At 40.1% G+C, this 24962-nt stretch overlaps 2 protein-coding genes across 5 annotated transcripts; both read right to left on the bottom strand.

Moving 5' to 3' along the window:
• Nucleotides 1-471: 471 nt before the first annotated feature.
• Nucleotides 472-15144, bottom strand: LOC306886817 (popeye domain-containing protein 1-like). 3 transcript variants are annotated; one of them, XM_079444133.1, is made up of 9 exons: nt 14955-15080; nt 14278-14500; nt 12908-13032; nt 12418-12605; nt 12208-12316; nt 9320-9487; nt 8349-8490; nt 7960-7988; nt 472-1262 (listed from the first exon to the last, which is right to left on the bottom strand). In XM_079444133.1, exons 2-8 carry the CDS (start codon nt 14483-14485, stop codon nt 7966-7968), a joined length of 963 nt encoding a protein of 320 aa, XP_079300259.1. In that variant the 5' UTR covers nt 14486-14500; nt 14955-15080; the 3' UTR covers nt 472-1262; nt 7960-7965. The 3 variants fall into 3 exon arrangements, with proteins under 3 accessions (XP_079300259.1, XP_079300258.1, XP_079300260.1); XM_079444132.1 differs by lacking the exon at nt 7960-7988 and having other exon boundaries at nt 14955-15144; XM_079444134.1 differs by lacking the exon at nt 7960-7988 and having other exon boundaries at nt 479-1262; nt 12418-12497.
• Nucleotides 15145-15457: 313 nt separating this feature from the next.
• On the bottom strand, nt 15458-17461 carry popdc3 (popeye domain cAMP effector 3). Of its 2 annotated transcripts, XR_013785667.1 has the most exons (4): nt 16659-17461; nt 16458-16566; nt 15812-16387; nt 15458-15708 (listed from the first exon to the last, which is right to left on the bottom strand). XR_013785667.1 is itself a non-coding variant. In XM_079444764.1 (3 exons), exons 1-3 carry the CDS (start codon nt 17150-17152, stop codon nt 16094-16096), a joined length of 897 nt encoding a protein of 298 aa, XP_079300890.1. In that variant the 5' UTR covers nt 17153-17251; the 3' UTR covers nt 15458-16093. The 2 variants fall into 2 exon arrangements, 1 of the variants encoding a protein (XP_079300890.1); XM_079444764.1 differs by having other exon boundaries at nt 15458-16387; nt 16659-17251.
• Between the last annotated feature and the right edge of the window lie 7501 nt (nt 17462-24962).

A 24962-nucleotide genomic window follows, 5' to 3' on the forward strand; every position in this document is an offset into this window, starting at 1 on the left:
AAGTCACCTGGAACAAAAGCTAGCACAGAAGTGCAAAAGTGCATACCTTGGTGATATACATAATAACAATGTTGTGATTAAAACAGAAACCTTGAAGTTAAAGTTGCTTGGCTTTGGATATGGTAAGTTAGTCGGTGGTAAATTTCCCTTTGTAAAACATTTACATTTATACATTTGGCAGGCACTCCAAAGCAAGGCTTTTGAGATATACATTTTGACAGCACAGTGTACACAGGAGCTATGATACCTAAATGATGTGAGATTGATCTTCATCAATAGGCCTCAGAAAAATGTAGTGTAAAATTAAAATAGTCTTAAAATGAGAACAATGAGATTGAATATTAGATCATAAACAGTGTTCCCCTGAATTATAATCTTTCAGCAATGTTTTTTTTTTTCTGTTCCTTGAGTGATTTGTGAATCACTTATGTTAAGCACAGCCATTGTTAGGTTAGAAAGAAACAAAAATGAAACGTTTCCGTAGTGCCAAACTTTAATCTAAAAAAGTGATTTCAAGTATCAGTATGACTATAAACACACAATAGTCGCATAAGAAAAGAAAAGAAAAAGCATTTGGAAGAAATGGAAATGCTTCAAACAGGCCATTCAATAAATCCAGTGTACGCTTCATCATTGCTTATGCCTGTAATAATTACCTGTGTAATAATAATACAAATACATTTTAAAATATTACTGACTGTTAACATATCACACAAGAAAACATGACTTAAAAAACAGGAACATGCAAGGAAATGGACATGGTATATGTATGAGCTCTGTATCAGACAAATGGTACCAGTTTTACTGAGGGTTAAGTCATCAGTTTTGTTTTACACATGATTAGGACAGTTAGCGAAAAAAACAAAACAATTATTGCAATGAAATGCTTTAAAATGCATACATTTAAAATCCTTTCTGTATACAGATTCTAAAGCATGAAATAAACTATTATATGAGATTGTTTCCAAATTAATTTAAAAGTTAAATCTGTAACACTAGATCTCCTCTCACATCTCTACTCCGAACAGTGTAATCTGAATTCTTTTCCTGTTCAATTAATTCTACATTCTTTTTTTTATAGAACATGAAATGAAACAGAAGTCTGAAGACCATGAGGTGATAAAATACATTTTACATGTCTTCTCTGGGAGTCCTGGAAATGTTCTGGGAGGTAGTGGGGGATTCAGCTTCGAAAACGTCATCCTCCATTCCTTCTTCAATTGGCTTCATAGTCGTGGATGCTTTTGTCAGAGGATTTTTCTCTGGAGGAAACAAAAAAAAGTCCAAAATAATGTTTTTTTGAGGCTTTCATACTAACATTATGTTGTTACACATTAAGATTTAAGTATAAGGTTTTAAAAAGTCATAGGTGACAACTTTCTATCATTCTCTTAACATTATTAACTGTTTCCACAGCTCAACAGTACCATCACATTAATGTAAATAAAAATCACACAAACAATAAAAATGGCAACTTTGTTATATACACTCTGTGCATGTTATATAAAATTAGCATGTATCCAAAATGTTTTGACTGGAAATCAGTTTTTGAGTATTGTGTCTGAAGGATCGGTCACACTACACTTTTTGTTCCCTTCACTTTCATTAATACGCATGCTGGAAACTCAAGATCATGCGAATTTCACTGAATTACTGCATAAAGTTTGAATTTTGCATTCTGAATTCATTCAAAGTGAAGACATCAAATCAGATGCGTCACTTCAAAGCGGCAGGTTTGCAGCACTGCAGTTTAAGTGGAGTACATTGTTGTTGTTGTTTTTGTTGTTTTACATTTATTATTAATTCTTATATGCTGAATTTATTTGTATCCACCCCCCACCAAAAAAAAGATGCAACAGAGACTGTCGATAACATATTATGGCTGCATGTCAAAAGTCTAATGTGACCGCAGTATGAAAGAAGTGTTTTTATTGTGACATTGATTAATATTTGACGTGCATTAGTCTGCAGTACTTTAGTGTGCATACCCCTTTTAATAATCTGCAAGATGTTTAAATCCTGTTGCACAATTTCTAAGGCCTCTAAATTATCAACATGATCAAATCTTTGCTGAAAAACGTTCTGGTTACAAATGTAACCTTGGTTCCCTGATAATTGGAATGAGACACTGCGTCATGATAATTGAAATAGTCTGACGCACGTGTACTACACGCCAATCTCTTGGGCCACCACCTGATTGGCAATTATCACAAGCGCATCTGCTGATTATAAAACATGTCTTCAACTTCTTTTTTTAAGATTTATTTTTGGAGGGTTTTTGCGCCTTTATTATGATGGGACAGTGTAGAGTAGACAGGAAGCAAAGTAGGAGAGAGAGAGTGGCAGGATCGGGAAAGGTCCATGAGCTGGGATTTGAACTTGGGATGCAAAATTAATAATTATTAATTGAAGGAAGAATATAGGCATGCACAAAGTATGGCAACACAACACAGTGCCTCGTTCCCCTTCTCAGGGAATCCTTCCAAAGTTAAACTTGCACTGCATCATGGTAATTTACGTTTTCGGGAAGGAATACATGAGGGGCTAGGTGTCTTGAGGAGCCACACCCTCCACCACATCACCACTTGGCCTGTCCAGCCGATGTGTATGCTTTCCCACAAGGCTAGATGTAAGTTGACAGGGCTTTGAGGGCAAAGTGGAAGCTTTCCACAAAGACCCCGCGAGGGCTTCCTCCATCCATGGCATCTTTGTATACACGCTGTCTTCCAAACCCTTAATGTTAGCATAATTAGACCTGCTAGGGGGGATAACGCAGGCAAAAAAATGAGCTTGTCATGAAGCTCAGGGAGGAACGGAAGTCTCGGAGGAGGCAGATGCTCATGACATGGCTTCTGCTTCTCCACCACCCAGTGCAGTTTCAATCTAGCAGTTGCACATTATGTCCAACAGCTCTCTATACACTCCCGTGAGAGCTTCCCATGTTTGCGCCACTCCAAGGCACATCACCCACAATTTGTGAGTGTCGTTGGGTGTGATGAACCTCTTGCATGGTGGACACACTTTTTAAATCCACTCATGCTTTTTCCTTTCCTTTTCTTCTCTTGTCTTTGTTTATTTTTTAAGCACATGCTCTACACAGACAAACGGCTTCCTGAAGACAATGAAGCTGAAGAAGAGGGCTGTATCAAAAATCACCCCCATACCCTCAAATAGGGCACTATTTGAGGGGACAGCCATTTTTAGTGGTATCCGAAACCATAGTGGACCATCTCGAGTGCACTCATTCAATCCCATAATGCGCAGCAATAATGAGTGTACAACCGATGTACACTCAACGGCTAGAGAATCCCCATAATGCACTGTGTGAGTTGCATGCTGAATCAATTGATTGCCAGATGGTGGCGTCTGCAGCTGAATCATCCATACATTAATTTTACAATGCGCGCTCGTCCATGGTGTACAAACGTAATACAACACAGGTACAAATTCATTGTAAATTGATTATTAAATTGTCATGGAAATTATGTATAGACCGTTTAAACAGAGTTCAAGATAAATCCTTCCATCTTACTACTGGAGCTGCCAGTTTTAAATGATTATTAAACAACAGCACAAATAGTAGAAGCGGCAGTCCTGCCGGTGCACTCAGTCTCTGAATTCACTCACTCGTTTTCATTCACTCTTTCAAGTGAACTGAACAAGTGACCTAAGGTAGGGTATAGTGAATGAGTGTATAGGGGGCGACTTCAGATACAGCCATGTTCTCTAGGCGCCTCTTTCATAATCAGCAGGTGCACCTGTGACAATTAATATCAGGTGGTGGCCAATCATGAACAGCGTGCTTCAGACACTAGTAGTCTAATGCTGGAGGCATTCATCAAAGCGTCAATAACCATGACACAGCATGAATGCCACTTAATGCCCTAAACACATTGCACGATTGTCATCTGTCCCAGACTAAAGATTGGCATCGTGAAACAATCATGGCCAATCAGAAATCGCCGCGGTTGCTTCATGATGCCAGTCTTTCGTCTGGGACAGCCGAAAATCGTACAGTGTGTTTAGGGCTTAAGGGAACCTGTTGTACGCAATCTACTACTGTACATGACTTCTTTTGTCTGATTGATAAGTTTATATATTTTTAGGTAAAAAGGCCTTTTTGTATTTATTATAAAAATGTCCTCCTTCAGGTTGTGATAAATGTGTGATTTTTATTAAAAAAATATTTAAGGTTCCACTTTATATTGTGTCCCTAATACCTGTGTACTTACATAGTAACTAGATGTGTATGTAGTATGTAACAACAGTGTAAGTACACATTGATACATAGTATCTACAGCTGTAATATTTCTGTAACTACACAGGTAACAATCCTCAAAATGGTATGTGTAAGTACAAACAGAAATTATATAACTACATTTTGTAACAACAGTATGCAGAAGAGTAATTTAAACAATTTGATCCAGGGGGTGAAAACGGGTAGGTTTAGGGACATGTAAAGTGGGAGGAGTTGGATCTCGAGTTGGTGTACCACAGTAATACCAGTGTACTTACATGGTAACTCCTCAGGAACTGTCCACTTAATAAAGTGTAACATTCTGGACACCAACCACAATTTATATGTAAAGCCTAACTTACTGGCCGCTGCTGTGTAACATCAGAGTAATTACATAGTAAATCCATAGGAATTGTCTACTTAATATAAAGTGGAACACTTTCTTTACCAAAAAGTGCTGTTAGTCCTGTTACACATTTGTACTTTCATTACCAAAAAGTGTTGTTACCAATGTCCTGTTACACATTTGTACTTACACATAACATTCTGAGGTTTGTTACATGTGTGTAGATTAGAGCTGTAGGTACTTACACTGTGGTTACATACTACATACACATCTAGTTCCTATGTAAGTACACAGGTATTAGGGACACTTAATATAAAGTGGGACCAAAAACAAATCTGACTATAAGTATTTTTCTGACTATTGGATTGTTTCATATGTCAGGCTTTAAAAGGGTTTTAAAAAGCATGCAGAGAAATAAAATAAATGTGCATTTTATTTTGAAAATGTGTGTGAATAAAAGCTAAAAAGTTTTTTTTGGAAGAAAAAACACCTCTTAAGACAGACATGACAAGAGCTACAGTAAGAGCACAGATCTAAAATAATATTGTGTGTGTGTGTGAGAGAGAGAGAGAGAGAGAGAGAGAGAGAGAGAAGTATCTCTACACATTAAAGAACAAAAGAAAAACCTTGCACCCCCCTCTCCTCTCCTTCTTAAACACAAATAACCTATTTACAAAATAAAAACTTTTTTCACCCCAAGTACTTAATATTCTCATTCTAATCAGATTCAACTTTTCAACATATTTATCAGATAAGATGTAATGCATTCATTCATTCAAAATAGCCACAAACTATCAACACTCCTTCCTTCATAAGTCACAAACTGAGGGTTTATATGGGTCTCTTTACTAACCTCCAACACCTGTGATCACAAATTGATACAAACCACCTAATTTAGCCAATTAGCAAATTGTACATAACCTGAAGAACATTCAGGAAACTCCAGATGGCAAGGGCTAATAGGTACTTGGCATGGAATATGCTCGTAATAACATTGTATACTAATGTTGAGTGCTTTTGAAACACTGCTTTCATGTAGCTTCAAAACTTTTTTTTTTTTTTTTTTTGGAGCAGAGGGTCAGAGTGGCACATGAGTCACACAAGTTCAAGGTTTTGTTAAATCATATGTTCGAAGCATTCTGAAATTTAAAGAGCGGTGGTACTACCTAGAAATCTTACTTGGATTATCTCTATAACAATAAATTAAACTGAATTTCAAAAGGCGTTTATAAACAAATAGACAAAAGGGGTATGCAAACCTCAACTGTATGTATATAGATGATATACAGTCAACTGGCAAAAACCAGTGATCTGGACCCTGCTGCAAAGCAAAACAACTAATTGTCCATTCCCCCATTATTAATATGTTGCTATTTGTTGAATAAATAATTAAAAATGAAAAATGCATATGAAGCATTGACTTTATTTAAAAACAAAAAAAGAGAGTGCAGAGTGATACGAAAGATATGAAACTATATACACTGATCAGCCACAAAATTACAACACTGATAAAAATAATACTGATTCAATCTTTACAGTGGCACCTGTTGGTGGTGGGATATATTAGGCAGCAAGTAAACTGTCAGTTCTTGAATTTCATGTGAAGCAGGAAAAACAGGCAAGCAAATACATAGATCTGTGTGATTTTGACAAGGGCCAAATAGTGATGGCTAGATGACTGGGTCAGGGCATCTCCAAAACACCAAGTCTTGTGGATTGTTCCCGGTCTGCAGTGGTTAGTAACAAAAACGCTGCAAGGAAGGACATCCAGTGAACTGGCATGAGTGTCTCATTGATGCACGTGGGGAGAGAAGGCTAGCCCATCTGGTCTGATCACACGGAAAAGTAAATGTAGCTTGAATTGCTGAAAAAATTAAAGCTGGCCATGATAGAAAGGTGTCAGGACACACAGGGCATGTGAGCATCAGGACTGGACCAGATGGCAGCAGGATGAAATATGGGAAGAAGCCAGGCCAGCAAAGCAGTGATATGCTCTGGCCAATGTTCTGCTCGGAAACCTTTTGTGTTGGCATTCATGTGGATGTTACTTTTGACATATACCACCTACTGTACCTAAAGATTGTGTCAGACCATGTGCACCCGTGCAATGGTGGTCCCTGATGACAGAGGCCTAATTCAGGATAATGTACACTGGCACATTGCAAAAATTGTTCAGGAATGGATTTTGAGTTGCCTTGGCCTCCAAATTGACCAGATCTCAATCTGATCGATCATCTATAGCCACTTTTCCACTATTAGGCCAAACTGTTCTCGTTGCTTAACCATTCCATGCTGATCCAGGCAAGCCAGATATGATTTCATTTTCATTGTGGGGTTGATAAAAGAGCTCTTTGGAATGTAATACAATTGCGTCAGTCATTGCCTTGGTAATCCAGGTGTTAACAGACAGTATGAGATGTAAATAGTGACCGCATTATGGAGAATTATCAGATATTTTACTTTGCTCATATAGTGTGCTTGGCCAGCTATTAAGTGAAACTGGTAGCCAGACAACAAACAAGTAACCAGTCCACTTCCAGGCTGAGAAAGTTTTGTAATCATGCCGTGCCAAACCAAGGTCAAGTGGAAATATAAGTGTCACCATTCCTTACCATTCTTAGAACTGTCTGGACAGACGAATTGTGGGATGTGCTAGACCAACAAACCCAATCCAAGGTGACCTAACCTTGCAAATGGCAGGACTTAAAGGATCTGGCTAATGTTCCAGATCCATAAAGTGCCAGACAGATTTAGAGGTCTTGTGGAGTCCATGCCTTGATGCATCTGAGCTGTTTTGGCAGCATGAGGGGGACCTACATTATATTAGGCAAGCGGTTTAAATGTTTTGGCTGATCAGTGTACATAACATAAACAGTGTAGTGCTCATACTGTATACTGATCTGATGAATTTAGTTGAACATGACGACATGTTTTATGGCATGAAAGTTATGGACAAACTCATCAAATGCAGTTTTTTGGATGTTAAAGGTTAACTTCATAACAGGTCTGGTTATCAGAAGTCACTTATTTTGACCACTACACTCTTAAAAATAAAGGTGCTTCACGATGCCATAGAATAACCTTTTTGTCTAAATGGTTCCAAAAAGAACCTTTAACATCTGAAGAACTTCTCGGTTTCACAAATTGTTCTTTGTGGTGAAAGAAGGTTCTTCAGTTTATAAAAAGGTAAGAAAGAGATGGTTCTTTGTGGAACCAAAAATGGTTCTTCTATGGCATCACTGTGAAGAACCTTTTAAAGCACCTTTAATTTTAAGAGTGTAGAAGGGAGTTAATCTACTTTCTGGTTATGTTGAAAATGACGATTTTTGTTGGGGTTGAGGAAGAGAAAGATAGTGAGAAAAAGAAACCATCTTACACCCCATCAGGCCCGATCTGAGGTCACAGCTAGAGAAGGAACAGGAGGAGAGAACATCAGGGACACTCCCGATATTAATAGTTTGAAATCACACCATTGTATTGTGCAATACCACAAATTTTAGTACCCTATTAGCAACTCACATTGGAACAGATGGAGTTCAGAGTGGAGATGAAGAATGCAAATTAGACATGTCTTGACATTTTAAATAAAGTTAGGAGTGACAGAGAAGAGTGAGACATGTGTTTTGGTTTATTTCAGCATTTGTGGAGTCTAATATCGGATCATGCATGGCCTATTGTGTAAATTGTGGTTAGTGCTTGAAATACAGCTTAGCACTGATTGATTAGTGAAAGATACTGTAGCTCAAGAAAAGTCTATAGACTTACGGAGTGATGACCCAGTTGACCCCCCTCTTAGGATCTGGTTGATCACATCGTCTGTGTCACTGGTGCTAGCCATGCTGTTCCTCATCTGCATCATAGACAGCTGAGAACATAGGCTTGGCTGACGGTCCATTTTCTTTACAGCCTATGGTTCAATCACCATAAATTTAGTTGTAAATAATTCTGAATTTAGCTCTGTAAAGACATACTGCATATACTGTATGTAGGCATAAATTCTATTTTTTCTACAAACATATCTAATCCTGGCTGAGAAAATTGCCTAAAATGCACAGGTGTTGGCTTTATTTTCCTCTTGGCATGCTCTCCATAGCCTCATACATACTTGCACACCATGATTGAGAAACTATGTACAATACCTGCATGCTGTTGCTCAAATAGCTTTTCAGTCTTTACCTTCAGCAAGTATGAAAACAATAAGAAAACATAGCCAAAACCCAGACAATTTAGGCTGCAGTTTATAAATCCTGGCTGAAATATGTCCTGTCCTGACTGGCCGGATTCTGCATCCAGTTAGATTGTTTGCTCAACATTTAAATTGTCTGTTGAGACCCTCCACCTCCCCCAGCACCGCTTGTCTATATCTGCTAAGGCAGTGGTTCCCAACCACGTTCCTGGAGGCCACCCAACACTGCACATTTTGCATCTCACGTTTGTCTGACACACCCAATTCAGGTCTTGGAGTATCTAGTAATGAGCTGATGATCTGAATCAGGTGTGTTTGATTAAGGTGACATGGAAAACAAGCATTGTTGGGAGGCCTCCAGGAACGTGGTTGGGAACCACTGTGCTAAGGGATTTATGCATGCCTATTCAAGCAGCAGGATATCTTACATGCTAACTGCAGAGTGTACGTGTATTTATTGCCGTTGCAGTCGTGGCGTGCATAGTAGATCTACTCTGCCAAGACCAAATACGTTAAAATTATCATATTCATTAACATGCCATGTTCTTACCTTGTCACTCAGGGTTGGATCATTGAGAGAGTAAAGCTTGTTGGTGATGTCTTTGCCAATGAGGTACCTAAACACCTCGTTCAGAAAAGACTCGGACTCCAGGAAGTAAGTCAGACGCTCTCTAGACCAGCACAGGAGCTTGCAGTTTTCCTCAGCAGTGATTGTCACCTGTATATTTATGTGCATGTGACAGATAAATGTAAATGCTGTATATTAGTCTACTCTTCCACAAAATGACCAGAAATTGACATTGTCTTTTTTGATATGGCTCCCCTCATACAAATTAAACAAACAAACATACAACTGCTATTTGCACTATTTTCTTTTCACCACATACAACAACCTGGAGGATATTATTATCACCACTATCTTGTCCTATAGTCCAGAGTTAAAATTTGAGTCCCACTTTATATTTAACTTCTATGTACTTACATTTAAATTAATCATTTGATACAATGCAATTATTGTGTAAATACATGTTTTTACATTGTACTTCTATTTAAAAAAAATACCTATATGTAATTACATCTGTAATTAAGTTATGTAATTACATTTATAATTACACTGTTGACCCATCCCTTACACATTAACCCACCCTTAAACCTACCCATACCACCAAACCTGTCCCTAACCTTACACGTATCCCACCTCAATAGCAGCAGAAGTTTTTTGGAAAACAATATGACCACAATAAGTACATTGTACTTATTTTTTGATGTAAGTACATAGTAGTTAAGGCCACCTAATATAAAGTGGGACCAAAATTTGATTTGTCATGAGTAGCAACACAGAAAGCAGACAGTTGTTGACAAAGTAAATTATTATTGTTATTATTATTATTATTATTGGTCACACTTTAGTATAGGGACCAATTATCACTACTAACCAGTTGCTTATTAGCATGCCTATTATTAACATAATGACTGTTTATTAGTACTTATAAAGCACATATTCTGCATGGCCATATTCTATATCCCTAATCCTACCCAATACCTAAACTTAACAAACTACCTTAGTAACTACAAACCTGATTCCAAAAAAGTTGGGACACTGTACAAATTACGAATAAAAAAGGAATGCAATAATTTACAAATCTCATAAACTTATATTTTATTCACAATAGAATATAGATAACATATCAAATGTTGAAAGTGAGACATTTTGAAATGTCATGCCAAATATTGGCTCATTTTGGATTTCATGAGAGCTACACATTCCAAAAAAGTTGGGACAGGTAGCAATAAGAGGCCGGAAAAGTTAAATGTACATATAAGGAACAGCTGGAGGACCAATTTGCAACTTATTAGGTCAATTGGCAACATGATTGGGTATAAAAAGAGCCTCTCAGAGTGGCAGTGTCTCTCAGAATTCAAGATGGCAAGAGGATCACCAATTCCCCCAATGCTGCGACTAAAAATAGTGGAGCAATATCAGAAAGGAGTTTCTCAGAGAAAAATTGCAAAGAGTTTGAAGTTATCATCATCTACAGTGCATAATATCATCCAAAGATTCAGAGAATATGGAACAATCTCTGTGCGTAAGGGTCAAGGCCGGAAAACCATACTGGATGCCCGTGATCTTCGGGCCCTTAGACGGCACTGCATCACATACAGGAATGCTACTGTAATGGAAATCACAACATGGGCTCAGGAATACTTCCAGAAAACATTGTCGGTGAACACAATCCACGGTGCCATTCGCCATTGCCGGCTAAAACTCTATAGGTCAAAAAAGAAGCCATATCTAAACATGATCCAGAAGCGCAGGCATTTTCTCTGGGCCAAGGCTTATTTAAAATGGACTGTGGCAAAGTGGAAAACTGTTCTGTGGTCAGACGAATCAAAATTTGAAGTTCTTTTTGGAAAATTGGGACGCCATGTCATCCGGACTAAAGAGGACAAGGACAACCCAAGTTGTTATCAGCGCTCGGTTCAGAAGCCTGCATCTCTGATGGTATGGGGTTGCATGAGTGCGTGTGGCATGGGCAGCTTACACATCTGGAAAGGCACCATCAATGCTGAAAGGTATATCCAAGTTCTAGAACAACATATGCTCCCATCCAGACATTGTCTCTTTCAGGGAAGACCTTGCATTTTCCAACATGACAATGCCAGACCACATACTGCATCAATTACAACATCATGGCTGCGTAGAAGGAGGATCCGGGCACTGAAATGGCCGGCCTGCAGTCCAGATCTTTCACCCATAGAAAACATTTGGCGCATCATAAAGAGGAAGATGCGACAAAGAAGACCTAAGACAGTTGAGCAACTAGAAGCCTGTATTAGACAAGAATGGGACAACATTCCTATTCCTAAACTTGAGCAACTTGTCTCCTCAGTCCCCAGACGTTTGCAGACTGTTATAAAAAGAAGAGGGGATGCCACACAGTGGTAAACATGGCCTTGTCCCAACTTTTTTGAGATGTGTTGATGCCATGAAATTTAAAATAAATGTATTTTTCCCTTAAAATTATACATTTTCTCAGTTTAAACATTTGATATGTCATCTATGTTGTATTCTGAATAAAATATTGAAATTTGAAACTTCCATATCATTGCATTCTGTTTTTATTCACAATTTGTACAGTGTCCCAACTTTTTTGGAATCGGGTTTGTATTAATAAGCAGCAAATTAGGAGTTTATTGAGGCAAAAGTTGTAGTGACTGGTTTGTTAATAGTGAGAATTGGACCTTAAAATAAAATGTGACATTATTATGATTATCTAAAGAGTATAGTAAAAAAAAAAAAATACTTGTTTTATATAAAATGTTATATCACGGTACAGAAATGGCATTGTTGATGCTATGTTTTGAGAAGCACTGGTGTGAAATGGTGAATAAAATACTCAATATATATGTTTAAATAATACACTTTAAACACATTACCTGAAACCTCTCACCCCTGTTCATCTGAGTCGATCTGAATTCTGGAGAGTCGATGAAAGCATTGGTGTAAATGTTATGCAAGAAATGGCCACGGTATGAAACCTTCATCCTGTCAAATGCATAAACTTGGTCAGAGAATTCAAAAACAATGCACATATAATAGGAGAGCTAGAAAGTAAATGTGGACTCTTAGTGAAGTGAAGCACCTACTTTCCTTTGAGAAGAATGCTGAGGCGCTCATCAACAGAGGTCTTATCTTCTGCCGCATACACCTGGCCCTTCTTTAAAGTCTGGATGGTGCAGAACTGGCCGGTGAGCCTCTGAAACAGAGCTTCACGCACATGCAGGGGCTCGAACATGCGCTTATACAATGATTTTAGCTCCCTGTCAATCTTAATCTGGAATTAAACAACATAACCAAACAGGTATATTGAATTTAGCAAAATGGGAAAATTAATTCTGAATCAAAATTCATTCAAAGGCAACGTGACCATCACTAGCCATTGTACAGAAACTACAATTCCCACTCATGAAGACATAAAGACAGAGACAAGACGATAACAACAAAACTTTTTTCTTAATACAAATCATGTTATTTGACCTCTATTTACCTGGATGCAGTTTAAGCATCTCTCAGCCATGGACATACAAACAGACTCTATCAATAGCATGTAGCTTGCTCAAAGGTGACTGTACTCACCGGTCTGCGTTTATAAAGCAGGAAGAAGAAATGCATGAAGTTCACCAGAAGGAAAACCACATTCCACACCATCACATCCAATGTGCATCTATATAATGTGGCCCATGCTATAAACAAAGAGCACCCTGAAATCCAATAAAGATAAGCATTACAAATTCAACAAAGCTGAGCAGTGTTGTGAACCAATACAACATGAAAAAAATTTTTTAAGTTACATTTATGGGCATTTCATGCCTTTATTGGATAGAGCAGTAGAGGGCAAACAGGAAAGCATTGGGTGGAAAGAAAGGCAGGATTGGCAACAGACCTCGAGATGGGAATCAAATGTGGATCGCCGCTAGCATAGTTGTACTATCCCCTCTACGTACTAACCACGAGGCTATCGGTGCCAACCCAATATAACAATTTAAACAAATTTTTGGTTTGTTTCTTAAAAGTGCATATGCATCTTAATCCAAATTAAGAAAAATCCACACTTTGAATTGTGCATAAAAACATGCCCCTTTAAATTTTCAAAATATTTCCTTAATTTTGACTTCCTTAAATTAAAACTGATATAGACCATATTGCCACTACTTTTATTATTATTATTATCTTTTTATTGTGATTAAAACAATAATAATAATACAAAAATCCAATCTAGCAGCTCAGTGGAAGGTAATTTCAGACACTTTTGTCATTCTGGTATTTGAATGGTTTTGATCATTGGTCACTTGAGGTTGCAAAAATATTTTGAAACATTAAAAATGTTAAATTCGTTCAAATGATAGATTCATTAATGTTATTTTAGTATTATTTCAAATTATTATAGTATTTATTAATATTGTGATATATTTGATAATAGCTTTCATTTTTATATTTTCAGATTTTATTTTTAGTTTAAGTTATAATAATTTTCCTACATTCTTTTCTTTTTTTGTAGTTTTTTCTTTATATCTTTATTTTTTCTTTCAGTAATAGTTTTAATTAATAGCACACCAACATCAACTTTAAAAAAAATAATAATAATTTAGTTGCCAAGACATTTCTGATTTTCATTAAAGTTTTTTAATACAGTATTGATATTTTATTTTTATTTCAATTTTATTTAAATTATCAAAAAAAAAATCTATATATATATATATATATATATATATTAAGTTTTTGTTTTAATACCTCACCTTATATTAGGCCTATGACTTTTTTATTTTTATTTTAGGCCAATTATTTCAATTGTTTCAGTACGTGTACGACCATTTTAATCTTCATGACAATATGACCATGTTTAAACTTAAAATATCTAGCCTACATTTTAACTAGCATTCATTGTCAGCCAAACAAATGTATGCGCATCGCTATTCTATTGACCACCATAAGAGTGCGCTCTGTACCTGTCATCAGCAGCAGTCTGAGGAAGATCGTGTGAAGCGCTATCGTGGTGGGGATGAAGAACCCTAGACCAAGGCTCAGGTTGGCCAGGTGGAACAGCAGGTGATGAGACTGCTCCCAGTCCTGGCATAATGTGGCGTTTAAATCTCCAGCGACTGATGGTACACTGGAGGGCAGTGGAGATGGTGTGTAGTTTAAGGAGTCTGACATTCTGAAGTTTTCAAGCTGATGGGGAGATGGCCAGAAAGCAAACTGTTAGAACTGCTACATTCAATCAAAGCAAAGCAGACGCCAGAATGTTTCTTTATAGAAGAGGTGCTGCCTTTTCAAGGGTGCACGTTTCATGTCAAATGATTGATTCATTTCTAATAAATCTGAATTTCAAAAATTGCTCTTACATGAATAGTCTATCTGGATATAAATGTTGTAGGCTAAATGTCAGTCAGCGCAATTAATAGTAGCCAAACGTAAGCATATAGCCTACTGTCAGAAGTCAGAAAATGCGCAAACAACTTTCGGGGACATTTGCGAGCCAGAAATGCAGTCACTGACCTCCAATAAACTTTCTATAGCACATTCTGATTTATCTCTTCGTGTTACTATTGCATGTTGCTTAATTAAAAGAGGTTATTTTAACATACTTTATTAAGGCCTATTAATTAAAACACTGTCTACTCACCGGTGCTGTCGATGCAAGCTCTAATGTGCGCGGTCTGGAGGAATGTTAAGGCAGAAGATAACAGACTGCTATAGCTGAGCTGAGATCTGCAGTGTGTGAGGAGCGCATTCCAGACAGATGACAGGCATTGACTTAAAAAGGGCACAAAGCAAGCGGCCACTCCTCTGCCTGCTTACGCGACCCCTCCACTAGATGGAGACATTCATGATCATAAGGCGTCTGTGTTGTTGACACGGAGGTACACTAAACATGCTCCGCCACACACCCTTAATTGTAATAAAAATAATTTAAGCAAGAGCGCCCTTAGATCAATTTTCATCTGACAAATATGTTGTCTATTTCATCTGGCAAAACTGTGTAAATGCTGACACAAAAATTCAGCGAGGCTCTTAGATGGGAAGTCTAGCCTATACACTATTGTGCACTGGTTCAAGTTTTGATTGTAAATAAGGTTGTACTCGTGTATCACACTCACAGCTTAGACAAATGAGAACTGCATGGTTGAAAAACACGGGTTTCTGTTTACTCAAAACACAAGAAGGACAATACAAATATTCAAAAATACAATCTTGACAAAAGAGGACAGAAAATGTAACTTAAGTGCCATGCCCCTTCATTTGATTCTGTGACTCTATAAGATTGGTTGATTGATTTTTCTAAATCATGCGTGAACAATTAGTTATTGTGTAGCCTAAAGCACACAAACTACACACATAGGCAATGGGTAACATTTCAGGTTGACAGTATTCTATTTCTGTGATGTAGGATGTATTGATGGTGATCTTCATGTCTTTATGTGAGAGCTTGATTCAGTAGCTACACAGTTAACCTCTCATTGATTCATTCAACGTTTCCACAAATATAGGCTATGCCTAGTTATACAGAGAAACGACCGTTTAAATAAGTATCATACTGAAAATCATTCCATCTTCTGAATAATCATGCGATTCTCGTGTTGAAAAATTGCATGGCTGAAAAAAAAAACAGATTTCAGGTCATTGCAATTACATAAATCAAAAACAAAAACGTTTGGGGAAAACTTAAAGCTTATACAATATAAAATAATAAAACAATGCATGGCAAACCAGGACCATTAATTACCATCAGTTAAGATTACAGAAAATTGGAGCGTGCGTTTCTCATGAGTCTCTTTCTGCCGGTTTGGTTTTACTCTGTCCCAGCACTGGCCGGGATTCACTTGTGTTTTCTATTTCTGGCTCTGGTCCGTGACAGAAGCTTGGTAACCGGAGATCATAGCGGAACCCGCGGATGTCGAAAGCCTTGTCGTTGAGAGAGAAGAGTTTCTCCGCGATGTCGTTGCGCACCAGCAGCGCGAAGATCTTGGCGATGTAGCGGTGCTGCGCGAACAGCAGATAGAGTTTCTTTCGTCTCCACGCCACGTACCTGCACCGGTTATCTGCGCGTAACGTAACCTGAGAAAAATACCAGAATTTGTTCCATTACAAAGTTTACAGTACGAACACAAACACACAATTTCTTCACCTGAAAAACCCCCTCTTCTGAAGGTCTGAGGGAATCCCACTCTGGAGAGTCCAGGAACTGAAATGGATAGATGTAGTGCAAAAACTCCCCGTTCACCGTCACGCGTATCCTATTTTAGACAAAGCGAGTGCCTTGTTTGCCTGTAAGCACGCATAGTAAGACATATTACTAGGATTATTTCGAGTAAAGTCCATTACTCACCTGCCTGAGATAAGAACTGACAGTTTGTCGATGGAGGTTTTACCCTCCACGGCGAAGCAGTGGTCTTTATCTATCGTATGGATATCGCCCTCACAACACTCCACGATTTTTCCAAAATGTGTTAAGGATACTCCAAGCTTTTTGAACATACAATCGTAGAGATCCTGGAGCTCCTTATCAAAAGTAACGCTGCGCAATCGGTACGACACATGAACAACTTGTGCCAGACAGAAGGCGAAAAGCGCGAAAGTCCACGAAAACGAGTCAGTCGTGCAGGGATCGGACCATGCCCACATCGAATAGCAGAAAAACCCGAGCGTTAAAAAGCTGAACATGTAGAGTAATCCATAAAAGCCGCTGCCTCCCATAAATCCTAAAACCAGCAGCATATGTGCGAGATGAAACACTGATCCTTCAGGATTTTCCTTCCATTCTGAGCACACTGGATATTCCAGAGTCTCTGCTGTCAAGTTATTCTCTGTCAAATGATCCATAATGAAAAATGAATAATTGCCCAGACTAGAATCAGCTGTGTATATCAGCTGTATACTCCTCTGAAGAGATATGATCTGTGGCAGTCTTCAAGCTCCTGTGAACCGACAGCTCTCTATTGCGCACACAGAAACATAATCCTTCAGCCTCTCCAAAGGAAACTATTACTCAAAGTTTGCTGCTTTGGAGACGTAATGGAATTGTCGTTTGTGTTTAAGTGTGTTCAAGTGTTTGATTTTGTCTGGGAGGTTTCTCCTAAAATCTTTCTTGAGATTTAACTTTACAGAGGACTATAATGTTGATATGATGCCACGAATTAAAGAGGCTGAAATATTACCATCTTCACACTTTTTGCCATAGAGGTTCTTCTTATAGAAAAGGAGTTTTAATTCTTTTTGCACTGATATTTGAGGTGCAGCATCAGTACAATTAGTTTGATAGTACATTGTAAAAATGCGACCAAAATGCGCACTTACCAGACTGTTGTACCCAAAAATGATTGCTTTATTCATTTAATGATTCTGAGTCAAGCCCCATTCGTGCAAAGAGTGGATGTAACTGAGAACATGGAGATTTTTTCTTTTCCGTTTTACAGAATGCATTCAAAAGTCATCACTTAATTTCTTATATTGTGTACTATTTAGTAAGCATATATATTTTTTTTACACACAGTTCTTCTAGCACCCCTCACCACCCCAACTGCACTTTTATTTATAATCTCTGCTATAAATGAATTTGGAATGGACTTTAAGTAGTCCAGGGGATGTTCTAGTTCACGTTATGTCCCATGCTTGAGCCTTTCCTATACAGACAGCAAGTCAAATGTTTTTACCTTGTCTCATTACTGCTTTCAAGGAATAGATGTACATGTGAACTTGGGAAATGATCAGTTTTGAACAATATTAATCATTCATCTAGTTAATGTTCTAATTATGGTTAATATTAAAATTAGGAATGATTTAAAATTTCATATAAACTCTATTAATGAATTTTACATAAACAATAGCCTATTACTAATCACTCTTTTAACTTTATATTAATATCATGGCTTTATTAATTATTCACACTATTGTGCTGTTAGTGCTTATGCAGACTATTAATAAAGTTCTTTATTAAAAATATTATTTAATATGTCATGCCTATGGTTATTTCAATTTCTTTCACAGTCTGTACACTGTAGAAAAAAAAAATTCAAATCAAATCCGTAGTTTTACAAAATGATTTTAGCAGCAGTTGTTACCAGAAAAAAAAAAAAAAAAAAAAAATATATATATATATATATATATATATATATATATATATATATATATATATATATATATACACACACACACACACACACACACTGGAAAAACTGCTAACTTTTACAGTGTATAAGTATCTATATGAAGTCTGCATTAATAAATGCACTGAATATTCCTCTGATATGTGAATCATGTCCATGGCATATTACATACGCACCGCACCGCAGCTGCTACTCCTGAAACTTCACAGTGTGTACATGGCTATTCTGACAACACACCCACTTAACAAAACATGCTATAAGAATATTTTGCTAATATTCTCGTTGGGTTATGAAAATATTATTTCTGAATGTTCTCTGAATGTTCTAAAACAAGTTTTTGCACTGATTTGAGAACTTTATTAATGACCAGTTAACTTTGAATGAATATTCTATTAACATTACTAGAAGAACGATAACTTCAAGAGTACCTTGCCAGAACATCAAAGGTCTGAGAACATTTCCTGTTGTCTGGGACAACAAAACCTGTTATGATCCTCTGTTCGGAACCTGAAAAATCTTATCTATGTTGAACCATTTCTCTAAAAAGTACTCCTCTTGTAATTGAGTAGAAGTGTTGTAATGGAATGGAATTTACATCACAAAATAGGCTACTTATTCTCAAAATAGGTCAGTTGAGAATCGTAATGAAGTTATTCAAGTAATTTATACCTGCAAAATGAACAATGACATTTCTTTCACAACATATTTGTTATGTTAATAAAGGTTGCATGTACAATACAATTTTCCAAGACTCTGCATCAAGTAAAGGACAGACAGACTTAATGTGTGAAAACCTCACATTATAATGAGGCATGAGATACTGTGTATAACAGTACTTTTCTCCTTGAGACACAAATCAGGGTGTTTGTTCTGGTTGAAAATAACTCATCGTTAACACCCCAACCCCACCCCCAGCCTGCAGCCTGCCAGCTGAAGGTGCCTTTCATACACACTCTGGGGTATGAAAACAAACTTCACCTGAGAAAGAAATTGAGGACAAACCTTCTCTGCAGACTCAGGGATCATAAAACCATAAAAAAAGTGTTGCAGTCCTAATAAACATCATATCTTGTGTATATCCACAGAATTTCCCTTTGTATAAACATGGAGAACATACAGTAGTAGAGCATGTTGTTAAGAGAGCTGACACAGTTAGAGGGTCAGCCATGAACAGCTCTGTCTTTATACTGGCTATCAGACACCCAGCATGTCTATATATAGATCCAAACCCCAGACCCCAGTATATCTGTCAGTGGGTATGTATGTGTGTGTGTGTGTCTACAAAAGAGAGACAGAGAAACAGGGAATTAGAGCATAGCAATTGCGGTGTGGGATCTGTGCATAACTTCCATGATAATGAAAAAACTAACAGCATCATTGTATTAGACTGTGTGTCAGGTGTGTGCATGTTCACTGACAGATGAAGTACCTGCTCGGTCATTAATCTAAAAGAACAGCACTGAGTTTTGGGACCAAGGACACCTTAGCTGAGAGGTGTTAAGGAAAAATAGAACACCACATGAAAGGTGTGCCATCCTCAATGCTGGTGCAGGTTTCTTAAATTGCATCTTATTATGTCTTAAGATATATCTCAGGTGGGGAGTATTTTGGATGACTACTAATTCTATAACTAATACAGGCCTGGATTTGTCAATATATATATAAAAAAAATAAAAAATAAAAATAAAAATCTTTTAGCTTGAAGGGCAAGATGGGGGAAGGTGCCCCCTTACTTTTAAATAGTAACATTATATAGCATGTGCAGCATGATGATGATCAGCCAGTGTGTTATTAAGGGAAATAAATAGAAACATTTGCTAGTTGCCATAGCACAAAATGGTTTGTATTTCAAGTGTCATTAATGCAAAATGCTAAACTGACTATTTGAAAAATTGTGTTTTGATAATTTAGATTAATTTATTCAGATTAATGAAATAGCAAATGACAAAGTAGAATCAACTTATTAGAAGAAAAGAAGTAAAATAGATTCATCAGAAAGATACATTTATTCTGTTATGATGTGTGTGTGTGTGTGTGTGTGTGTGTGTGTGTTTACTTAATTACCCATATTTGATATATAAAAGATATAGATAAAATCATAATAGAAACGCTATGCATTCAAACGGAACAATTTAATGTTTTCTGAGATGCATCTTTTCAAAGCCATTACTAATTTTGATATGTGATTACCTTGCTGTAAAACTGATCATCATTTAGGTTATTTACTCAGGTGTTAGGCTATATATGATTTCTGGCAATCTTGGCTCTATTATCAATGGGGCTTGTTCTCACATGGGGGGGGGGGGGTGATCCTGTCATCATTTACTCACCCTCAAGTAGTTCCAAACCTGAATGAATGTCTTTGTTCTGCTGAACACAAAGGAAGATATTCTGAAGAATGTGGGAAACGGAGCACGTGCTCTCTGTGTTTCCGTGCCCGTATTTGGTTTGTTTCCTGTCCTTGTCTGATGTAATTATTAGTTAAGGCTTGTCCAGCTGTGTTCGTCTCATTATCTATGATTTACCTGTGTATTTATAGTCCTGTCTGTTCAGTGTAATGTGGTCTGGTCGACTCGTTACCCCCGGTGTTTGATGTCTGTGAGTTTGCCTTGTCCTGATGGCGACATTAAAGTCTATTGTTTGAGTTACAGTCCCTGCTGTGTGCACCGTGACAGAAGACCAGACCCAACAGTAAGCGTTGTCCCTTCACCTTGTTTTGTTTTGTTCAGGTTTTTCTAGTTCCTGAATTTTGCCCGCCATTCGCGGGAGTCACGCCGCGGTCCGTGGGGAAAGCCCACCCAGCATCCTTAGCTCTCTGAAGTCACGCCGCCATCAGCGGCTCACCCTAGCCTGCCGGATCGCCGCTGACTCATCTGGGGGTGGGGTGGGGGGGAAGGGTGTGCCAGTTTAGAACCTAATGGCTGAAGTGAGGAACTGAGTGACAAATGCTCATCTACTTTATTCGCTTGCAAAGGTTGCAAACTGCATAACAAAAATTAAATCAAAGTCCCAATAAAGAGTGACATGTTAAATTGTCGGAGGTCTAGGACCCCCTTTGTTGGCCCTCACTTTTCAACCCTCTTCCAAGCTGAAGACTCGCATTTCCCCTTGCTCAGTGAAATTTTGTCTCCGTGTCTGAGACAAATGTGTTGAGCATGGACTTGAGTGTGTGTTTAAAATACACCACAACACCATCTGTTTGAGGGTGATGGAGTAGTGTGTGTGAATGCCATTGATTCCAAGCTATTGGTGCAGCTTGGTCTTCATGAGACAAGATATGAAGATGTTTTAGCCAGTGGGAATTTCCTTGAGAAAACCCCTTGAGAGGCCCCTTACTAAAGAAGGCAAAGTATAATAAATGCTTTATATTCTGTTTGCAAATTTTATCCATTTAATCCTAAATTTTCCCAGCTAAGTATATGCTCATATGTACTCCATGAAAATGCTAAATGAAACAAACTTCAAATCAATCATTTAATCATTTAAAAAAGTAAACTTTAAAAAAAAGTTTCAACTGCTAGAAATCAGTCACTTGCTCAATAAAACCCATAATAAAAATGCAAATGGAACAATAAACCTTTGAAATCTGCAGTTCCCTATCAGTCAGTCACGTTCGACGTAACGTCAGTGTGACTGACTAATGGGATCTCGCTCGAGAGCCCAATCATCTTCGAGTGTTAACAAAACAAGCCAATGACAGTGCACAAACGCACATCAGCTTTTCGCTTCGGAGTCGAGCCTTTCTGCGAATCTCAGAGAGTGTGCTACGAGACAGCATTGACGAGTGTTGGTGTTACGGCGCGTCAGCGGAGGTTGCGGTCCAGTGCTGCTGCTTCATCTCGGCGTGCTGCAGCTCTCATTCTGCGGTCGCGCTGCGACCTCTCCTGGGCGCTTCAACACTTTTTCTGAAAGAGAATTTCTTTTCAAAAAAGAGCAAATTCTGAAAGAGCTCCACGAGCGACGGGCGTCTTTTTAAAGATGGCTTCCCGCTCGTGTGTTTCTGGATGTGGCCATTTCCTGTCTTCATCTGATGGTCACGATCGCTGTGTCTCGTGCTTGGGCTTTCAGCACGCTGAGGCAGTGCTCGTGGATGACTCATGTTCTCTGTGTGGGAACATGGCCATCGCGATGCTGCGCTCCAGATACCTCCTCGTCAAGCGGGGGGGTATCCCCCTTGCCATGCCCCGTTCTAGTTCCTCCGGTTCTCGGAGGGCTACTTCGGCTCATGGTCAGGGTGACTTGAGGATCACAGTGAGAGCTTCCCCGTCGAGTGCGTCTCCGCGGGCCTCTCACTCCTCTAGCGCATTGCACCGTCTGGGGTTTCCGGACGAGCTTGTGGAGTCCTCGGACAGGGCGGGGCCCAGCATCTTGTTCGGAGCTCCAGCAGATGACAGGATGTCGGTCACTGCATCGGGGGATGAGCTAGGTTCTGGAGATGATGATTCGGCTGCGCTGCCTCCATCAGGAAGAGTGGCGTTGACCGAGTCAGATCCAGAACTGACTGCTATGCTTTCCCGGGCCGCTGAGAGCATCGGGCTGCACTGGAGGCCTCCTCCTTCTCCCGAACGCTCAAGGCTGGACGATTGGTTCCTGGGGGCGCAGGCAACCGCCTCCGGTTCCATTCTTCCCGGAAGTGCATGAGGAGGTGACTAGGTCTTGGAGGGCACCTTTTTCTGCCCGAAACAGACCTAGTGCCTCCTCCGTCCTCACCACCCTCGACGGTGGGGCGGCCCAAGGGTATGTGGAGATCCCCCCAGTTGAGCGCGCCATTGCAATGCAGCTCTGCCCGCAGGGTGCTGCTGCCTGGAGGGGTAATCCACGCCTTCCGTCCAGGGCCTGTAAGTTCTCGTCCGCTCTGACGGCCAAGGCTTACAGTGCTGCTGGACAGGCCGCTTCCGCCCTGCACGCCATGGCCCTCCTGCAAGTCCACCAGGCCAAGGCGTTAAAGCAGTTGCACGAGGGTGGTGCTGACCCAGCCGGATTGCAGGAACTGCGCACAGCGACGGACCTGCGCGCCGCGATGAAAGTCATGGCGCGGACCCTGGGTCAGACGATGTCCACGTTGGTGGTCCAGGAGCGCCACTTATGGCTGACCTTGGCGGATATGAGGGAGTCTGACAAACACCGTTTCTTAGACGCCCCGATCTCCCAGGCCGGCCTATTCGGCGAAGCGGTGGAGGGCTTTGCCCAACAGTTCTCTGCCGCACAGCAGCAGACAGAGGCGTTTCGACATATCCTGCCCCGGCGGTCCGCTGCTGTCTCCACCCCACCGCCGGCTGCAGCCCCTCCGTCTGCTCGTCGCCGAGGGCGCCCTCCTGCAGGAAAGCGGCGCAGCCCGTCTCTGCCCCTGCCATGAGGGTGACCCGGAGTCTCTGGATTCTGCTCTTCAGGAGATGGTGACTGCACCACTCCTTCCCCCGGAGGAGGGCCGGGTGGAGAATCTTTTGTTCCCTTTTTATTCTGTTCCGCCACTGGCTCTCCAGCCAGTGGTACCCAAAACCTCAAAAAAAGAACAGTTTCCTTTTTCTCCGGGTCCCAAGAGGGCGAGGATGGCAGTGCACGAGACCCAGTCTCCACACTCCCGTCCCCCTCTCCTTTCCCCTATGAGCAGCAGGGTCCGGTCCGAGGACGCGATGCCTTCTCCCGCGCCCCCTGCTCAGCCTTGGAGCCAGGTAAGTGTCGCACTGCGCACTCAGACCCCACTTCGGAACGCACTCCCTTCCGAGTCGGGCCCCTGTGCTCCACTTCGCTGCCCCGCCGCGGGTACGTCCGTGGCTCCCTTGGTCCCGCTTGTACGGTTTCTGGGGGCCTGGCTAGCGCTCCCCAGGCCGTCTCGCTGGCTCATGAGAACCATCAGACTTGGCTACGCGATTCAGTTCGCCCGGCGTCCCCCCAAGTTCAGGGGCGTTCGGTTCACCTCTGTGTTGAGCAAGGATGCCCCTCTCTTGCGTGCGGAAGTCGCAGTCCTGCTGGCGAAGGACGCGATAGAGCCGGTCCCTCCAGCCGAGATGAAGTCGGGGTTTTACAGCCCGTACTTCATTGTACCCAAGAAAGGCGGTGGGTTACGACCAAACTTGGACCTGCGCGTCCTGAACCGGGCCCTTCACAAGCTCCCGGTCAGGATGTTGACGCAAAGACGCATTTTTCAATGCATCCGTCCGTTCGATTGGTTCGCAGTGATCGACCTGAAGGACGCTTACTTTCATGTCTCAATCCTGCCTCGACACAGACTGTTTCTCCGCTTTGCGTTCGAAGGACGAGCATATCAGTACAAAGTCCTCACCTTCGGGCTATCCCTGTTGCCTCATGTCTTCACCAAGGTCGTGGAGGCAGCCCTTGTTCCATTAAGGGAAGCAGGCATTCGCGTTCTCAACTACCTCGACGACTGGCTCATACTGGCCCAGTCTCGAGCACTGTTGTACGATCACAGGGACACGGTGCTTGGCCACCTCAGCCGGTTGGGGCTTCGGGTCAACTGGGAAAAGAGCAAACTCTCCCCTGTGCAGAGGATCTCTTTTCTCGGTATG

This window comes from Barbus barbus (assembly GCF_936440315.1).
Source record: "Barbus barbus genome assembly, chromosome: 21".
Taxonomy (NCBI): domain Eukaryota; kingdom Metazoa; phylum Chordata; class Actinopteri; order Cypriniformes; family Cyprinidae; genus Barbus; species Barbus barbus.

Excerpts from the sequence above, each read along its gene's own strand:
- popdc3 (XM_079444764.1), bottom strand. The coding sequence starts at position 17,152 with ATGGATCATTTGACAGAGAATAACTTGACAGCAGAGACTCTGGAATAT. Across the intron at positions 16,567-16,658 it reads TCAGTTCTTATCTCAGGCAG|GATACGCGTGACGGTGAACG; the intron begins GTGAGTAATGGA and ends TGTCTAAAATAG. Across the intron at positions 16,388-16,457 it reads CAGAAGAGGGGGTTTTTCAG|GTTACGTTACGCGCAGATAA; the intron begins GTGAAGAAATTG and ends TATTTTTCTCAG.
- LOC306886817 (XM_079444132.1), bottom strand. The coding sequence starts at position 14,485 with ATGTCAGACTCCTTAAACTACACACCATCTCCACTGCCCTCCAGTGTA. Across the intron at positions 12,606-12,907 it reads TGCTTTATAAACGCAGACCG|ATTAAGATTGACAGGGAGCT; the intron begins GTGAGTACAGTC and ends GTTTAATTCCAG. Across the intron at positions 1,263-8,348 it reads GTCAACTGGGTCATCACTCC|AGAAAAATCCTCTGACAAAA; the intron begins GTAAGTCTATAG and ends TGTTTCCTCCAG.